Source organism: Nipponia nippon, unplaced genomic scaffold, assembly GCF_047370975.1.
Source record: "Nipponia nippon isolate SJK-2023a ecotype South Korea unplaced genomic scaffold, ASM4737097v1 scaffold_5, whole genome shotgun sequence".
In the NCBI taxonomy this organism is placed as follows: domain Eukaryota; kingdom Metazoa; phylum Chordata; class Aves; order Pelecaniformes; family Threskiornithidae; genus Nipponia; species Nipponia nippon.
The window spans coordinates 44,429,218-44,449,338 of record NW_028262369.1 but is presented as its reverse complement, the minus strand read 5'-3'; the positions used below and the strand labels follow the sequence as shown (position 1 = coordinate 44,449,338).

General features: G+C 38.1%; 1 protein-coding gene across 5 annotated transcripts in view; it reads left to right on the top strand.

The window, feature by feature from the left end:
* The window catches only part of VAV3 (vav guanine nucleotide exchange factor 3), a 179,692-nt gene that overhangs the window by 18,809 nt on the left and 140,762 nt on the right, over positions 1–20,121 (top strand). For all 5 annotated transcript variants that reach the window (XM_087732765.1, XM_087732762.1, XM_087732764.1 and 2 more), the window contains exon 2: positions 16,307–16,423. In XM_087732765.1, coding sequence (XP_087588891.1) covers positions 16,364–16,423 — 60 coding nt within the window. In that variant the 5' untranslated portion in view covers positions 16,307–16,363. The remainder of the gene's footprint in view (positions 1–16,306; positions 16,424–20,121) is intronic.

Sequence of the window (20,121 nt, the reverse complement as noted above, 5' to 3'; positions counted from 1 at the left end):
AAAAACAACCTAAGGAATCGTTTATGTTGAAGTGGTGTTCTGTTAGGCAATTTAGTAAGCTGATGCCTGTTCAGAGGTCTGAAAGTATGTTACAGCAGCTGTTTGTATTGCTTTTGTATGTGTTCTTTTGTATAATAGGTTTAAAAAAATATTTGCCTACAGCTTGCAGGCAGGCAAATGCTTTCACTGTCCCTACATTGTGTTGCTATGTTTTCCTTTATGTATGCATCAGTGCCAAAACCAGTAATAGGTTACTGCTCATGCAGAAATTTTTTTAGCCATGGCAAGAGTGACTGTTGATTTTTATGTAGATTTGTGCAAATAGCCAGTATCTTGCTATGATTTTTGGCGTGCCTTTTTTAACTTAATCTTGTTGATGATATTAAATTTAAGATGATAGGGATGTATTTATAAAACCAAGTTAAATTGTGTCCTGCTAGCATACACTGTTGCAAAAATAGTAAATATTTAATTATTTTTTTCAATGTGTATGAGCACCTTATGATTTCAATAGGATTAATTTTATGAATAGAATAGGCAGGATCCAGCCCTCTTCACTAAGTCGGGAAGACCAGCAGAGCACTGCGTGAGGACTTCCTGCGTTAGTGGTTCTCGGGTCCCCTCTGGGGTAGAACATTTCTGGCACCGACGTGTGTATTATTTACAACTTTAAGACAGATGAAAATATGAGCATGAAACTAACGGTAACCATTTATGCAGCCCTTCTTTCAGAGATGGGGAATACGTTTTACAGGTGTTTTTAACAATGGTTCAGGAAATTTGCTTTTCATGAGGTTACCAATATACGTGCAGCGTTGTTCTGAAGTCGTTCTGCTGGATGTTAGTAGCTTAAAGACTGGGATGAGTTCTTTAAACTACTTTAAAATGATCCTTAACACAGTTCGTCGTCTATGGACACTTGGAATAATGTGGCAGAACTCAAAGCACGTTGTACTTTTATAGTAGGAATTATTATTTTGGTAGAATATTCTGTAGTTCTTTTCCTGAGGTGATTGCATAGCAAGAGAGTGAAAACATCTGGTGGCAAGATAGTTGTGCATGACAAGGCAATGGTGGTAGAGTCCCCCAGGTGGTTATTTAAGTGGAGTTCTCTCATGTGTGGCATCTCCTTCTGCCCCCCTGCCTCTCTCCTGGGCTTCATCAGCACCCCTTGTTTTTGTAATCTGTATTGCAGGACCTGCCAATATACAATAACAATAAAGCTTTTTGCCAGTATGGCGGTTGATTTTTGCACTGCTGAAGGATATAATTATTATGGGATCTGAGACAGTGCACTGGAGGCTACGTGGAGGCGCTAAGCTTGCTCTGCATCTTGGGCTCCGTGGTGCTCTCTGTTGAAAAGGCAGCTTTCATGTGTGGTCTTGTATGATCTCCTGTGTGTGGACTTTACCTGCTGAAGGCTGAGGACCAGATCTTTTAACAATTATGTTGCATTCTTTGCTGAGCCTGCCTTCACGTTGGTTATAATGAGCTGTTTGAAACAGTCATGTATATTACAGTAACTTAAGAATAATTTTCTTAATTGAATTGGAGAAAAATGTGATATTAGTATCTTAAGACTCAGCACATAGTATGGTTCAGTAATGCAGACTTCTCACTGGCGCCCACATACTCCATTTAAAACCCTGATTGTACTGTAGCAAATTGCTCAGCAGGCTGAGAGTCCAGATAATGCTAAATTATACTCTGCTGCAATGCTTTCATAGTATTTGGTTTATTTGCCATTGGATTGTTTTAGGCTATCTAATAAATACTGACTTGTGCTCTAGGATTTTAATTTTAAGGTTTTTTTCTTCTTTTCATAAATATCCTTCCTTCTCACGAGATGACGCTCATGTTTTACTTTAAGATGCCGAATTGACATCCTCTGAAATAAAGTTTTGGACCATTCATTGGTGTACTTCAAAGGTTATGGTGAGGCAAGGCATCAATATGATTCAGCCATGACATCAAATGGGCCGCGTATAGAGGTGACAGTTGAATTTCCCTGAGCATTCACTCATTTGCCTCTGCTGAGATGATCACAGCTGTTAATTCATACTAGTGGAAGTAGGTGTTTATGTGATTTTGACACATCTCCCACACAAATTTGGGCTGCCTTCAATGATGCATTTCATTTTGGCAGACAGCTGTGGTGAGTGAATGCATCCTTTTAGACAGCAAAGACCTATCATGATGTACAGCTGAAACATTTCATGTCAGGTTTACTTTTCATTGTTTGTCAGCTGCCTTAAGGAAGGAAACCAACTGCAGCTTCATAAGGAGTCACCTGATTTTAAGTTGATGTTGTAAATTAATGTTGCTGATGGTAGAATTTGTTCTAAAACTTATTGATTCTTGCATTATACCAATATTTCACTTTGAATTCCTTAATTAGGAAGGTTACATGTCACTGAAGAAATGGAGTGCAGTTTGCCTAACACTGGCTGGATTTCAGAGTGACTCTGTGTGGAAAACAGTTGTGGGTACAGAGACGTTAGTCTCTACATTTTTAGAGTTGTATTTTAACTGACTTTTCCCTCAGAGAATTTTTGGAAGTTAAGAACTATTAATGTTTTTGTGTCATGTTTATCACAGGAATTGCAGTCATGAATCAAACTACTGTTTCATCTACTTTAGTATCTCATCATCATCCGGACCAGATTCTTCAGAACAGTAATCCGTTCCCATAGACATCTGTGGAGGATGTAGCACCCAAGGGTTTTTGGAAAGTGCATTTGTAGAGTCTCATTTTGTGCCCAAAACAGTCATTATGCTATTATGCATAATATATGGGTCATTATGCCACTGCAGTCTACTGCATAAGCCATAGTGCTCCTGTATTATGTAGTTGTGGTCTCCTGTTTTAAAAAGGATGTAATAAAATGAGAAAGGTGCAGAGAAGGGCAGTAGAGGTTTTCAAAGGTGTGAAACAGTAAGGAACAGCTCAATAGAAAAAGAAGGATTTTTCAGCTTTAAAAAGAGGCAACATAGGGGAAGAATGAGAGGCCTGAGGAAAGACAAAATTATTTGCTGTCCCTTCCAGTGCAGAAACAGAGGGGTATCCAATGAAAATGGTAGGTAGCATATTCAAAGCAAACAAGAGGGGATACTTCTTCACCAAACTGACTTAGAAAGTGTGTGCTGTTAGATTATTTTTTTTTTTTTTAAAACCAAAACAAAATGTCCAATTGTGTGTGGTCTATGTAATAGCTTCTAAGTATTTTCAAGAAGCTGTGTCATTAACACTGGAAGTGTTTTTAACTTTCATTTGAGGTAATGAAGTACTACAAGTGATTGGACCAAATAAAAATCAGTCTTAGAAATCATCCAAGTACATCTTTCCTCTGAAAGACTTGCTGTAGTGTATAAAATAAAGCATCAGAGTTTTAGAACATTGTAACTATTTATGGAATAAATGGTATTAAACATTTTTCCTCACTGTAGGTTGAAATAAATATATGTATTTTACTTGAAATATCTACGTTTCTATACTTAGTGTGGATCCTGCAGGTCCTGGGGTGACACCATCTGTTTGAGAACATATCCTTGGAGGTGAGGCGTGTGCTGGTTAAAAACACAGTCTGTGCGGAGTTGTGTATTTAAATCTCATTGACAAAATGAATTGTAGTGTAGTACCCATCTGCTTTTAATACTGCTTTACCTGGTCTGTGTTATCTGGAAACATTAAACGTTTATGGAGTTGTATCGCCTTAGGCTTCCCATTCTCCTGGTGTGATCAACAAAGTCTCCTAAGGTGTAAGTGACCCTGGCGGCAAAGTCTCCTGAACTTGCATGAGTGTCTGGGCTGAGGCCTCTTGTGACAACGGGGAATGAATGGCCCTGTGGTTCCCCTCACTGAGCCAGGTATTTTGGAAGATTATGGTTTGTGGATGTTTGGGATTGCCTGTCTCATCCTGGCCAATTTTATCAGCTGCTTAGAAGTTGTTTCATAAGCCTCTGAAGCATGAGGCCTGCTGGGGCACCGGAGGATTTTGCATCCAGTATGATTTTTATCTTTATTCTGGCTAATGTTTAGCCCGTGTGTGTTGTATGGGCCCTGGTGGGCTTGCCAAGAAGTAGTTAGAGGGCTTTGGCAGGGTGGGTGGCTGTGGGAAGGGTGGCCTGTGGCCAGAGGCCTCCAGTGGCAGGCAGAGGTGAGCAGCCATGGTGGAGGCCTCCCGGCGGGAGCCTGCTGTCCTGGGGCTGTCCCCGGCGGCTGCCCGCCGAGCCCTCCCTAGCCCAGCAGCACCTCTGGGAAGCCGCTGGGAATGTCAGCAGAGCAACACAGGCCGTGGTGGCCAGCATGCTGACAGTGTCGCGCCTCTCACCGCGGCAGCGCAGGGGCCTGATGACTGAAAAAGATGGATGCCCTGTTCCTGGCCCCCCTCCAGGTTTTTGATGTGTTGGGAAGAGACGTGTTTTTATCTGCAGGTTTATAATTGGATTATAAATACATTTTTATTACTATGTAAGTAATGTAATCAGATTACTTATACAGTAATAACAGTTTATTTATAATGTGTGCAATCATTATTCCCTATTTTTAATCATACTTAGAATTTCTCTTGCTTCAATCTTTATGTATGTGCTGAAAGCTTACAGTTCAAGACATTTCAGAGGTGAAATCACCTCAATCCATACATTAAAAACCCTTCAGATAACAAATGATTTTTCCATTAACAATGGAACGGCAGTTAAAATATTTGTATTACAAACTTGTATGACTTTCCTTCCTGTCATGATGGAGAGCAATGCAGATTTTTACGGCCATCCTCTTCTTCATTTTCTTTAATATAAGGCAGTGGGGCAGAAAGCCCTTCCTACAGAGTGGGACAAAAAACCCCTTGTTAAATAGTTAAGAGTTTAGCTGTTTTGCTTTCCACCATTGTTTGATTACTTGGCTGTTAGAAGAGCTCAGCACTTGGTCTGAGCCTTGGTTCAGGTCTGGGTCTGGAGACACGACAATCTTCAGCATCCTCGCTGAGGACAGAAATGCAGGTGAAACACCTGGTGCTCGCTCAGCGAACGAAGATGAGCTTTGTGCAGCACACTAGCCGGGGTCATTTTATTTCACTCCTGAGCAGAAAAAGATGATATATCTGGTACCCATTGCGTGAGAATCTCGGACCAGTAAAGCAAACTCTGAATTTGGTTTTAATAGATTAATCATTGTTCCTGGGAAGTGCTCAAATGCAATATATGTGTTAATAAAGATTGCAAAAGCATCTAACTTTCTCAGCCTGATAAGTAAGATGGAGCTCTGTGCAAGTGTTTGATAAGTTTGAGCAGTTAGGAGTTTGACTTCCTTCCTCAGCCTTTGAGATCAGAACTGTATGGCGCTCAGTGCATGACAGATGACATGTAGTGACGGGTCAATATGTTGAAGCTCCAGAGAATATCACAAGGTGTAAAAATATAGTCAGTACACTTCGTGACTACTGAGTTTTTACTTTCAGTCCTGCAAATTTACTGTTGGAGTTTGTTTTTTATTCATGGCTATTCCCACTGGTTTGTAAGTTTGTGTTTGGGCTTCTGGACTTAGCTGGTCTACTAACTTGCCTTGCAATCCTTGAGAATTGTTCTTTGAATATATCAGAAACCCCTGTTCTTGCCACAGAGCGTGGTCTAATAAACCACAAACCTGAAGTGATACACCAGCAAAAACAGAACAGTGGATTTTTAAAATAAGTAACTAGAGGACAGCTGTATTTGTATTTGGCAGTTTGTAGAGAGCTGTACTACATCTTTAAGGTCTTGCTAGGAATTTATTCCATGATCATAAGAGCTTAGAAGAGACTACTCATATGCAATTCAAGAAAGCATTTAAAGTATTTAATGAATTATGTATGTTAACGCTAATGAATGATAATAAGAATGTTGTTCCTTCCTGTTGAAAATCATAGACCTAGTATATGATCTATGTGATCTGCAAATAAATAGAAGAGCACAGGAGTTATTTGGGTTAGGTTCGCCTTTAATAGACACTGACTAACTGTATGAAGAGGGTTTTTTTTTGTTTTTTGTTTTTTTTTTTGCTGTTGTGTTGAATTTCTGTGGAAGACTCAGTATTGACAGCTTTTGAGACCTTTCGAAGTGCTTAGAAGAGAACAAACCAGTACGTGCCAATTTGAAAAATGATTTTAAAAAATCCATGCCGTAAGTCTTTTTGAAGGAATTGCATTGTTGAGATCCAGGTCTGGCCTTGCAGGTCCTGTGTCCAGGGCACTAGGGCCACAATTTATTCACAAAGGAGATCCAGTTCAGATGATAAATTCAGTGGAGCTTATTTTTAGGGGTGGGGTAGAAGTAGCGAAAGGGATTGTATTTAATGTAATGGAACTGAAGTCAAGTGTGGATCCTTCAAATGAATTCTGTGCAGGGACCTTTAGCCTATATGGATGTCTTTTGCCACACCTTCATGGGGCTCCTTACACCCCAAAGTTAATTTCCCTTGCACAGGCATAGGCAAGGTAAGGTGTCTTCTCATGTTACTACACCGACATTAGAGACTTGTAAAACCCAAACACAGTCTTGAGTAAAAGATACTAAGATATAATGGAAACAGCATCTTAGTGTGCCAAGCTAATGGTATGAAACAAATGTGTTGGGTGTTCTCTTTAGCGCCGGTGTGAAGATCTGTATTTCATAGTGTAGCTGTAAGCTTTTTGGTGGTTTGAGTGTGCATATGATTATTTTTTTTTCACTAATCATGAAAACATCGAATGCTAATTGGTTTGAGATTTTCCATTCATTTTGCTGTTTAAATGTATCAAGCTGTAGGTTTTAGGTTTTTTCTTCCCCCTTCGCTGCCCCCTGCTCAATAAGTTTAAATACATTAGGAAGGTGTAGGTTTTGAGGTTTGTGTCTGTACAACAGTTTTATGCAATTGCTAGTGTTTCATCAACTAAGTTAAAGTGTGAGTGATTAGAAACCCTATGTCAGGATCAATGACAATACATCCTAGCAGAAAACCAGTGTCCTTTACAGTTCTGTCCCTTACAGAAGCATTTTCTATGTCACAATTGTAAATACAATTTACAGCACAGTGACCACTGTCTTACTTTAAATGGAGGTTTCATAAATAGTTTTGCCGGAAGCATTTTAATGGCAAAATTTTAACACATCATTTTCTTGTGTTTGGCTTTTATTTCATATTTTCCCACAATTTAATCATTAGCAAGTCAAGTCCCTTTTTACTTCAGTGGTCCTTCCCACTGGATCTTTCTCTCTGTTGGTCTATTTTGATTTTTTTTAAACTTCTGTTTCACTCTGTGTCTGTCCCTTTCCTGTTCCTTTTCCTATGGTCCTCTTTTCATTTCCTTGCTGCTGTCTTCCTCCTATTCTTGTTCTCCTCAGGACCGTTTTCTGTGTTCCCTTTGTCTTCGTTTTTTTTGCATTTGTTTGTAAGACACTGAGATCCTTAGTGAAAGATATTTTAGGGATGCAACTTCAGGATATAAGACAGGTAGGGCTAGTCATTTGGAAGGGTAACTAAGCACAGAAACCCCCTACCTAATCTCTTGAGTGCTTTGCATACTTGATACTGTGTTCCAATTGCTGTTCTTTTTGTCAAGATACTGCAGAATAGACTTGTTAAGTCTTGCTATCAGGGAACAAAGGGCTCCTCAAAAAATTGCCCTTTGCAACAGGATGCTGTCCTGAGCTCACACCCATGCCTCTTGCCAATTACACTTGGGGAATTCCTGTAGTTGGGGCTCTGTGGTCTTAAAATTCCCATCTGCTTTAGTGACTGTGTGCTTTCCTGAAGCTCTCTTTTATTTTTCATCTTGCAGTAGGTAAAGAAGAAAAAGATTCTTGCTTCTTCAGGCAGCCTAGTGACTCCTGTTCTGATGGTAGGACATGGAAGCTGTTTGCTGAATGTGTTTCAGTAACCGTTGACTAGAAGTTGCCAGTTTCATCGCTTGTAGGAGTACTTGACTTCAGGGACACAGAGAATTTAAATGCTTCTTTGCCTTCACTTGCTTAACCAATGCTATGCTGCCAGCATAGCCAGGGAGAGAGTCAGGAATGCATGACAAGTCCTGAGCGTTTTTTTTTTTTTTTTTTCCCTTGCCCTCTGTTCACCCCCTATCAGTACTAATAAAAGCTGAGCATCCTTTGTGCTTCCTCAGCTTTTTTTCAAGTTTCAATTTCCATTTTCTTTCTTTGAAGCACAGAGAAGAGCAAATGTACATAAACAAAACTTCATACTCAAGCCAAAGTACAATAGACACGATTGAATAGTAGTCAGGAATTTTAAGAAGAGCTTTTCTATGAATATTTAATTACTACATTAACTGAGCAAATAAAGGCTATGCTATTAATATTCATACTGTGTTAGCAGGGGTTCAATGGAATTTAATATGTTTTATAGTTCATACAGCATCCTACGCGTTGTGTAGGCCTTCAAAGGTGGCCCACATCTGGTAAGCTAATAACACTACAGATCTCCCTAGGTATTCCTTAATTCTCTGAATTAAGGGATATCTGTTGTTGTTCCTTGCATAGCACGTTTCTTAGCAAAAGTCTTCACAGTTATGTAATGGTACCAGTCTTGCATGTTTTGTTACCCCGAAATGGTTCTTAAATGACTATAGAAAGAGCTAAGGTATAGGCTGTAAGTTGCTGAGATACTGATAATGAGCCTGCCTGTTGCAGAACTCTGTGTGCTGTCTCCTCTATCTTTATTAGTGCATCTGCTTTGTAACCTTTTGGAGAGCAAAGGTTAGGAGGTGTTTAATATTTGGCTTGTTTGCTCCTGCTTTAGAGCTTTAAAAATATTGATGATTGGAATGATGGAGATGGTTTGCAGAACAAGAGGCCCAATGCAGAACATAAAACTGAATTCCTTTGCTGTGAGTGACATGTTCTTCCTGTGTGTGTTAGTTTCTTTTTTAAATGTAATTTGCAAGTTAATATGTTTTATCTAAGAGTGTGAAAAAGAATAATACTTACTTGTGGTGTTGTGACACTTAAAACCAAAAAAATCTCTGGAGACAGCCTTGCAGCTTTCATTTGCTTACTGAAAATAGGAGCACTCATCCTCTCGCATTGACTTGGTCTTTAAATTCCTTATGGCCCTTTTGCATTGCCTACCGTCAGTAAGACTCTGAATTTAAAGCTCTTTACAAGAAAAGTGGCACGCATAGGAACAATAGAAATGTTAAAACTTCCATTCTTGACTCTGGTATTGCTGTTTTCCCTCTTGCTGGCTTAGGAAAAGACGTTAATAGATGTCTAATTAAGACTTCATCAGTGAGTCCGTACTTCATTCACTTAGAATCCTTACAGCTATTTTTTACTGCATATAGTGATAATTACTCCTGTTGGCAGAGCAGAACTAATCTAATCTGCTTTGGCTGATGAAATCTGTGAAGGAGCCAGGAATGATTTCTGTGTTGAATTGTTAACCCTGAATGTACAATTCTGTCGGTACCACAGTGGGCCCCTGCTTTGTCTGAGTACCTACTAATCTGGTGTTAATGAACATAGAGATCTTAAAGAAAAATTGTGTCATCTAATAGAGGTATAACGTGCTCCTATTTTGGTAACCCTGCTTTTGGGATTGGTCTGTCAAACATGGCATGTGTTGGGGAACCATCCAGCTTGGCTTACGGAAAGGAGCCCTTGATATATGAGCAGCTGTAGCTGTAAGTACCTAATTTTCTTCCTTTATTGGATGCGGCTGAAAGAATTTAAAGGAAGCTAGACGATTCCTGTGTGCACACATTATGGAAGAGCTGATGAAACCCTTGGCTCGGTACCTGTAGTTATTGTTGCCTATATATATATAGGTTCAAGGTACAATTTTGGTCTTGCTGCTGTGTAGCTTCGCTATGGTCACAGTGTCTTCACTTCACGGCTAGAAGAGGTGATGGTGCTGTTTGGTCACAGTAGGGAGTTCCTGGCTCTCTCGCTTAAATGTGGACTTAGCAGGATTCAAACAGTGTTAGTATAGAATTTATGTTACTGCTGTCAACACAGTTGTTGCAATAAATACTGAAACAAGTGAGAAGAGAAAAAACTGCAACCCTCAGGGCATTAACCAACTTCTTTGATGGAAACTTTGAGGAGACAAGTTGTTCTGTTTCGGTGCTTTCTTTTACTGAAACAACTTGCACATATCAATCTTGGTGACAGAATGTAGGAAAGCAATTCTTCCAGTTAAATACATTATGGCAATTTTCATATTTCTTCTCTTGCTCAAGAGGTATAACTGCATTATTTTCCTTTTGCATATATTCTCAGGAACAGAGCGGAAACCAAAATGAGATATTCCCAGCTAATCTGTTCCTATCAGAACAGAAGTGGACAGGAAGGGTCAGGAGCCCATGTTTTGCAGTAAGTGCTGAGGTGCAGGAAGAGCATGGAAGTGTTATGGCAGTGATCTGTTCCTCTAGTATTCTTCTGCCTTCTATTCTTGTGTAATTCTGCTTTTCTAAGACCATAAATGATTGATAGAAAAATCTCCTGTCTTCACAAGCCTGTATGTTCCTCCTTGCATGTAACATCAGTATTTCACAAACTAAAAAAAGAAAGTGATTGTGCCTTCTGAGATGTGTGAATTGAAGCCAAATTTGTTCATCTGATTACTTCCCTTTTATATATTTGTTTTGAACGTCTGGCCTTTCCTCAACTATTTTTATCATAAAATGCTGGCTGTTACATAAAACCCCACAATTTTTTGTTTATGCCTATAAGGCTGTTTAAAGAGTAGGCAAAGGCAAATAGCTGCAGCTGTGTAGTTTATAAAGTGGTGCCACGTAGAGGAGGAATAGGAGGGGAAGATTTCTGGACTTCCCCTGATTGACATGCCTTATTTCTCCCATAGGAGGCAAGGTGGATTTAGTGGACAATTGGCTAAGCAGAGTCCTTCTTTTTCTACATTTTTACTCTTTCGTCATAGCTTCTACGTGATGGTGGCTAGGGGCGACTGGCCTCAGTTCTCGTGCAGTTACTGGGATCCTCCTGAAGTGTGCGCAGGGCCGTGAATGCAACATGCAAAAAAGCCTGGGAAGTTTGGTGATGAAGGGATGGGTATACAATGTCAGCAAAAGTGAATCACACTGGAAAAAACCCACCGTCCCTGACGTAGAGTGACAGTGATCCATTTTGTTTTCAATACCCCTTTATAGCCTAGCATCTATTTAGACTGTCTCAGATGGTCAGGCTTCAGTATGTTCTCTAGTTTGTCCTAAATGCAGTATGAATGTCTGTTGATCCAGATACAAATAGAAGGAAACTGCCAGCTACTCAAGGTTTCTTCCTTGCTTGTGACTAAATCACCATAATAAAAAGGAGGTGGAAGTTGAAATAAATACAAATAGCTGTTTTTTCCACTATTGGTAATTTAAAAAAAAAAAGAAAGTTGAAAGTGGATTAGAACTCTGTCTTTCCTAAATGCTTGTCATTTCTTGGCCTTTCAGTTTTCACTCGCCTGACTGGTGTTGCTATATTGGAATTTCATATAAATGTCTCACGGCAGAATTTGATCTTCAGAGCTCTTTGTGGTGGTCTCTGAACACCCTTAGGAGTGGTTTTAGTACAAAAGACCCATCTAGATACTGAATATTATGGTCTGTATCAAACAGACCTTTATTCCATTGAAGTACTTCAGTGCTAAAATATATTTTCTGAGAAATACCGCTAAGATTATATGAATAGAAGATACATGAAATTGAATTTTTTTTCTTTTTTTTTCTTTTGCATTTAATCTTTCACTTCATTAGAGGCCTGGTTAGAGAAACCAGTCTTCCCTGTGGGCAGCCGTAGTCCTGCCTGTGCTTTTTGTATCTAATTAGTCATATCTATTCAGTACCCTTTGTAAAATATTTCTATACATTTCTGCCAGCACACATAACCATATACTGTGTTGAAAAAGCCTCAAATGTTTCTTTTTGTGTGAAGTGGCCAATGTTATGGTAGAAAACAGCATGCTTTTTCTGTGGAACTTAGTATAATTTGGTTTGCCCATTCTCTTCCACTGTCTTCCATCTGTTCAGACAAATACAGTCCCAATTATACAAACCATACCTGCTTTTTCAGGTGGTAAACTTTTTTTTTTTGCAAACTTGCTTTTCATTCCAATAAATGTTGTGATAATGCCTCTTATAAAATTAAATTCAGTGCAGAAAGGACCAGAGGCCACTAAAACTCTAATCTGTTCCATAAAAACACAGTGGTTTATCACAAGAGGTGTACCATTTCAGCAGTCCTGACAATGACATTATCGGTTTGTAGTAGTGTAACTAATTATGCTGTGAAACGTTAGGGTGCTTTAGAAATGTCTTGATAATCTACAAATGTTAACATTGAAAATTGTTCTCAGGGCCCTGAACCCCAACGGGTTGTGATTTTGTCAATCTGTCTCTGGGTGCTGGGTGTGCTGTCCTCTCATGGTATACCTGGAGATCAGCCGGGTATAAGCTGTATTTTTCACTAGCGTAAACTTTTTCAGACTTATGGCTTATACTACCCTCCTGCAATGTTTTTACTGATCCATGTATTAAGAATTTTGGACTACTGTCTCCTAATATAGCCACATAGTTGGGGGGGAAAAAAAAAGGAAGAAAAAAAAAAAAAGGCAGCATTAACTCTTTCAAGAGAATGTTTGTAAGTCAGGTTACCTTTTAATGAAGAGAAACCAGTTCTTGTACTGAATGATAACATTTCCTGTGGAGGAGACTTTCAGAGATTAGACCAAGTGAGAGATGTCTAGCTCTCCTTGCATCTCTGAGAGAACTGGGTACCCAACTGCTCTTTATGCCTTTAATGATTTCCTTTGTGGTGTGCCGAAGTATAATCTTCTTCTTTGAAAAAGAAACACAATAATGTGGTAGGTTTCCAAATATCCTGAGGACTGTACTTACTAATGAGAGACTGCAGACTGATGATGCCTCTTCCTTATTGCCAGCGAGGAGGGTTGTTGTTTATAGAACTTCCCAGATTTTAGGTGTATGCCCTTTCTTAATTTGGAGGTTTCTTTTACTAATTTGTACTTCTTCATACAATAACCACAGTGATAAAAATCTTTGTTTTCATTGAGAAAAATTGTTCCTTTAGATGATTGCAATATAAAGTTCTGGAAATATTTCTGAAAGTTTTCTGGGTAATGTAATCAAATAACTTTTCTAAAACATGAGTCGCATATAACGAGTTCCTTTTAAAGTTGTTGTCCCCCCCCCCCCCCATTTTATGGCAAAATGAGTGCATACAAATATGAACACATTTTTGGTTTTAGTAGTCTCATGGTTTTATCCTGGTAGCTACTGTGGTTAGCTTAATAGTTTAGTGTTTTCATTTTACAAGAGAAAATTGATGGATACTGAATCTTTAGATGCCCACCTAAACTCACTAAGCAGTCTTTGAACTAGCAGGGTGGTTAGACTTTTGTGTCAGGAGGCCTGTTCTGCTAAAGGCACTGTTTGGCGCACACTCATTGATGGTGTGGTCCCATCTCAAGTGCAGGTAGATCTGACAAATGCTTAGTCTGTGGTTTCTTTAGCCTACAAGAAATGCAATATAACTGCTTTGTTGCCGTATGGTTATTGAATGTTAGATTATAATTATGTCAAGTCTGTTTAACATATGATCAATGTTAAGTGCACTTTACCACTTAATGAATTAGTGAGTATTTAAAAAAAAGGGGGGGTGATAGGGGATTAGATTCTTCTTTGGTCTCTCTGTTAGAATATTACAAAGAATTTAATTTATTACTTACAGTGTAGGTACTTTAATATTTCCTTTAAAACATGTGGGCTAAGTGAAACAGAATTTGTTGTAATATGCTCTCCTGTCTATTTGCATATAATTCATAGTAATGATAATTTTAAACACAGAAGGCTGATGTCATAAAATTCCCTCCAAATTTGAAGTAACTGATAAATCTTGTTGAAAAAATGCTGCCATCTTCATCTTTTATTGTAGGAGATCTCTGTTAAGAATAATGGGAGAAGTTTTGCAGAATGGGAAGGGCATTTTGTTTGTGCATAACTGCTGATACATTAAATGGTTCTTTTAGCTATATTAAGAAGCTAAATGCAACTCACTGAAATGCTCTCTAGCAAATCTAGGACAGATTTTAGGCCCATGACAGCTCCTGTCTCTCCCTTAACTTCTTGCTCTTGTTAGAGGTAAACAACTTAATGCAGCTGTAAGCTTTCTTTGCACTGGCAGACTTCAGCACTAACTAATCTAAACTCAAAACTTAGGTTTTAAAAAGGCAGCTGAGTTTTCCAGTGAGGAAAAAATTTCTCAGTGGTTGTGAGAATTTCAATGTAAGAAAGTAAATTGGTATTCAAATTGAATCAGTATTCGGCATTGCACAAACCTAGTGGCCCTAGATGGCTTTTAAGGAAAATAATAAAAAACCTGGGGAAAAAAATGTATTGGAAAACAATCACTTCGTATGTGTCATCTTGTTTTTAAAGCTGTGGACTCCCAAACTAGCTAATCTTCTGGTTCTTTCTGCCAGCATCATGGTGGAAGCAGCACGTACACGTTAAATCTCTTAGCCTTCTAACTTTGTAATTTTGACTTGGAAGCTATAATCTTTGCAAAACCAGAGAGGCTTGGGATATTGACTAAGCAAGCTAGACTAATTTTTCAAATTTCACTAGGCATAAAAGCACTCCGGCATAAATGCAGTGTTGTCCTCGAGCAGCCCAGCACTGGCTGCCCCCCGTAAGCTGGGAGCAGGTACAGATGGGGGGCCTGTTTGGGGTGGAGGCTGCAGCTCCACCTGGTATGTCTCCAGCCACTTACACTTAATGTGGCAGTTGTCAGTCACAGATGCCTTCCTGGGAGCTTTGGCTTGTGCAGGGATTGCTTCTGTGATGCTCTGCGATGAGTTTGTCGGCTGTTGACTTGATGTCCACAACCATCTACTAGAGTTGTCTACTCCTGAAGCTTCTCTTGTTGAATCAGTGCTTTCACATCTGTAACCTTGCTGTAAATCTATCAGGTGCTCTGCCTTTTCTGTATCTGACTTGTTAGTTCTACGTAAGACATGAAGTAGGGCTCCATGTTGAATTGGTATTTTGTTGTCTCATGCTGAAGGTAAAGCAGTGACATACTTTGTCTGAGTGAGCAGTCTGGGTATTTATTTCTTTGCACTCAGGAAGGATGTGGCTGTGACAGTCTGTATTAATATCAAAAATACTGCTTTGATAAACAACATTAAGTTGGAACATATAGCAATTCTATTATCCATCCTAACGTAAATGACCCTTATTCTTATGAATCCACTATAACATGGAGAACTCTAGGAACTCAGTTTTAATATTGAGTTGCTGTATCAGTAGGTTTTAAATGCATATTCAAAGCACAGTGCTGGGTCATTTGAAATACTGTTGCTTATAAATATTGTATTTGCTTTCGAACTGTACTGTATAGTGGATGGTAAGACTCTACAACAGCGTCTTTATGGAGCGAATGCCCTCATAAGGTACTAGTACCTTATGGTGCTAATCATTATCAAGAATGGATATTGCACTTTTTAGCTATCCCTCTTTAGTTACTGCAATGCTATTGATAGTTATTGTCTATTGTACTGGTAAGGTCTTTAAAAAAAAAAAGTCTACAGGAAAATGCATTAAAAGCCTTATAAGGAGAGCATCGTGGCAGAAGCTTTATTCTTTTCCAGACTCAGATGATCATTTATGCCTGTGGATAACTTCAAAGGAAATAGTCTTTGATTCAGTACAAGGTGAAAAAAGAAATTAAGGTGGTTTGAGGATGTTAAATCTCCACTAGATAGATTGTAAATGACTTCTCAATTGCAAATTTCATTCGCTCCTGTGTTCCAGGTAGAGAATATGTATTCATAATGTCTTTAGTGTGTTAAAACAGTGCATGTGTTCATTGAACATTCAAACTAGACTTTTATCTTAATAGCTGAAGACACTTGATGTATGCATGAAGAATTACTTTCTCATATTAATATAATTTTATTAAGGTAACTTTATTTGTTTTGTTCTATGCTGTCCGTAGAGAACTGAGAAGTAATTCTGTATTTAGACTGATTTGTATCTAGTAACATACTGTAATTTCTCTTTGTTTACGTAAAAAGAGAGAAAATAGTTTCTGTTCACAAAGTGTCTACTCAGAATTTGGTTAATGCTTTTGAGTCTGAAGGGAACTTTTATGGCTGAATTAGAACCAGTGGAAGATCACAGCATAGTGGAAGTGCTGACTTACAAATAATTGTATTAGTGAATTTTGTAATATATTTGTGACCAAAGTGAGTATGCAAGTTGCTAATTGACACACTTGATGCTTAGTATTTTTGTTTTCTTTCCCCTAGTTTCTTTGCTTGAAGAATATAAGGACTTTTCTTTCGGCATGTTGTGAAGTATTTGGGATGAAGAAAAGTGAACTTTTTGAAGCATTTGATTTGTTTGACGTGAGAGATTTTGGAAAGGTAAGGATCCTTTTAATTATATCCTGAGTAACACCTGTATTCTGCTGCTTGAGTATAGAAGACTTTTTTGGTAGATGTGGTGTAGAAGTTGTGACTAATGTATGAGCATTCATTAGCGAAAAAACAGTGGGGAACAATTAAGAAAGCAGAATAATTAGATTTACATTGGAGGAGCTAATAAAGGGCAGAGAAAAATCCCTGGTAGGAAAGTTCTGAAGGTGTGAAAAGCATAGATGAATTAAAAACCGGGTTGAAAGATGCTGAGTTAAAGGTAAATGGAAATGTGTGAAGATGGCAAACTGTGGGCGTTTGCTGTCTGGTGAAATCACTTTTGACATAAATAGTGTGGAATCAGAAACCCTGGGCCTATACATTATAAGACCACATGGCACAGAGCATGTTTCTTTAGTCGCAAGTGCTTGAAATTCACCCGTGTATCTGCCCTTGTAATTTTTTTTTTTGACAATTAGTTTTTAAATCTGTTGCTTTTTCTAACCTGCTGTAAAGCTCAGATAAAGCTATGGTGGGTTAATGTGACTTTTCTGATTTACATAGCCTGAAGTATATTCTGTAAGCCTATGATTAGTTATTCTATATGTAAAAGGTTTTTCCAGTCTATTGTTCACAACCTCCTACGTACCTGTTTGATCTGTCATTGCCAGCATATGTTCAGTTCAACTTCAGTTTCTGCTTTTGAGTCACAGGGTATCATTACCCTAATTTCACAGGAAAAGGTCTAAAAATTACCTGAAATAGCACCAAAAATAGTTATTTATTCAAATTTAGTATATTTCAAGCATTATTTCTTTTTTTAAGAGATCATACTTTTACTAACTAATCTTTATGCAATGCTGTTTTTATACATAGACATAGAGATAAAGATGATGTAAGAGTGCAAGCATGAATCAGGGCTGCAATATGCCTGAGTGTTTGAAATGGTTCAGTGTTTACCGTTAACCAAAATATCTAATTATTTTTCTGAAACTTTTGTCTGGTTTTAAGTCCTTTGAGTATAAAATAGATAAACCTGGTAATTCCATTTATTCTTTAATTATGCTGAACATCTTTTGTCCTCATAAATCATATTTAAGACAAAGCTTTTGTTAAAATGTGGTCTTTTTTGCAAATCTAGTGTATTGCTTATTAAAAATGAGATTTGTTTTTGTTTTGATTGTGCAAGTAGCAGAGGAATTAAAATTGTTGGTTTTGACTTTTTTTTTCATACGCTAGCAGCGTCTTATTGAAGGTGTTTAATAAGTCAAATGTCTTAATGCTTGCTTCAAATCTTTGATACCTGTGCCTAATGCGCAGAAGTTTTTTACTGTTGTATGTTCTAATTAATTGCTGGGAGTTTCACATTTAGTGCCACGTAAACATAACCAGCCTATTTTTTTAATACAGGCTAGTTTTGAAGAAGTATTTTGCAGTGCAAATTATTGTTGCTGCATCGTTGAATACGCAGTAAACAAGTTCTGAATTAAGGCTGAATTTAACCCAACAAATATGTTTCTGGCTCTCTTTAAAATTGTAATTTTAACACAATTTATTTTAGATTACAGTTTTATGTAAGTAGAAAAATTGGTTAAAAAAAACCAAACCTCTTCCATCCACAATATTTAGTATTTTATTTCTCTTCCCAAAGTAAAATTGGATGCAGAGATTTTTTACCATGTTTGTTGCCACAGTATAGCACAAATAGACTAAATATTTCTGGTACTGCTATTTCAGTTTTAGCGATGGTGATAGTGCTTACAAGCAATGGTTTCTCGAGTCCTGGCCTCTTCAGTGGCCTTTGTTACCTTTCTTGGAAAGCTACCAGGTAAAAATGCAGTGACAAATTTGAAAGACACTGGTGTGTGGGATTCTTTAATGAGGCCAACTGTGTGCATGGTAACAGCTGCTTGTGCAGAGGTGGAGATGCGAAATTGAACAAGCCTGTGCAATCCTTGCAATAGCTGTGCTGGGCACACTTTTAGGTGCATAATGGCTCTGCTGTTCAGCTGTTTCCATTGCGTGCTTGTGTGGAAGCTTGCCACAAAGAAGTCGAGGTTGCAATATGCTGCATTTGGATAGGCTGGTCTGTATATTTTACTAGCCTCTGCAAATGAGCATGTAGTTGGCCTCCTAAAGTAGTTCGTGAACTTGAGGCCGTTAAGAAAGTGGAGGGGAAAATTACAACTGTAATTAATTAAATTAAAATGTACAGCTAGCTTTATGCTGAGTTATTTCTATAGATATAAGTGTCATGTTTATACAGTTAGCTGAGAATATCTGTAAAGTGGCATGGGATTTCAGCTGCATATCTGATAATGTACCTATTACTTCGGAAATTCTGAGTGCTAGTAGCAGTGGTGAGAATAAGAAAGCTTATCTTTTTCAAGTTGTTCTTTGCTTCTCAACTTTCCCCTTCATTATTTTTTTTCCTATGAATAACAACCCCAAGATAGTCCTAAACATCCAGCCTTCTTGATTTAAAGCTGTATATATGCAAAAGGCTAAAATGACAGTAGCAGGGAAAATCTGTGGCACTACAACCAAGTCGTTCTGCTGTTTCTAAAAGAATTCTTTGAACTGCTCTCCCTAAATGTGTACAAGATATGAATGATCTTAAAATTATTACAAGCACAAACAAAAAGGATAATGTGGTTTAGAAACAGTCTGTTTTCCAGACTGTTGACCAAAGAGGTTATGGAATGAGTGTGTACAATATCTACAGCCTCTAACACATTTGGATGTACTGGAAGCTGTCTTGAGATGTCAGAATTTGGCAAGTACTTAATAGAGATGTAAATAAACTGTAGCTGACGTGACTCCATAAGTCTTATATATCTGGTACTTTTAAATGCTTCAGTTGAATTTATAAAGAAATGATTATTGAATTTGTTGTCTTATGGTGAAATATTCTGCTTAATATGACAGATTTCAATGACTATTGAAGTATGCTAGTGGAGGGAACAGGAGACGTGTCAACTGTAAATGAACAATGTGCCTTCAAGGAAATAAGATTGAAGGGAAAAATCAGATGAGACCCCTGGTGATGGAAACTGTAATTTTTTTAAAATATTCTCATGTTTTTCAACTCTTTAAAGAAAATGGCAGCATCACTCTGTGCATGGTAGAAGTAGCAGCTGTATACTGCCTATATAGTCATAAAACTTTTCACAGCCTTGTGAAATGCCAGTTACAAAATCTGTGATGTAACGGTGAAACCTGCATTTAATAGCTAGGGGTAAATGAGCTGTTTTCAGATGCTTTGACATAACGTATGAAATTTGACTTGAACTTCGTGCTCCACTTTGCAGAGGCTCTTTGATCTTTCAGTGATTAGAGAAAAAGAAGAGTGTATGCAGTGTAGATGGAATCAGAGGTGAAGCTGAAGCCGTAGATAGATAAGAGAATAGGTAAAGAAACAGGGAAGCAGGTAACCCCATGAGTATGTTTTTAGTGCCCACATTCTGTATGAATATTGATATCAGCTGTGACAAGATGAGGGTTTTCTTCTGTTTCAAGTATAGTAGCACAGATTTTCTTATTTTTAGACTGACTGTGCTTGAAAAAAGAGGGGCTACGTTCACAGAAATAGGAAGGTTCTTCAATCATGCTTTCCAAAACTACATAAAACTTGTTTTTCCTTGAGTTCTACAGTATTCAGCCATTCCCACTCGCTCACCTTTCTGTCAGTACATTTCATTGTTGCT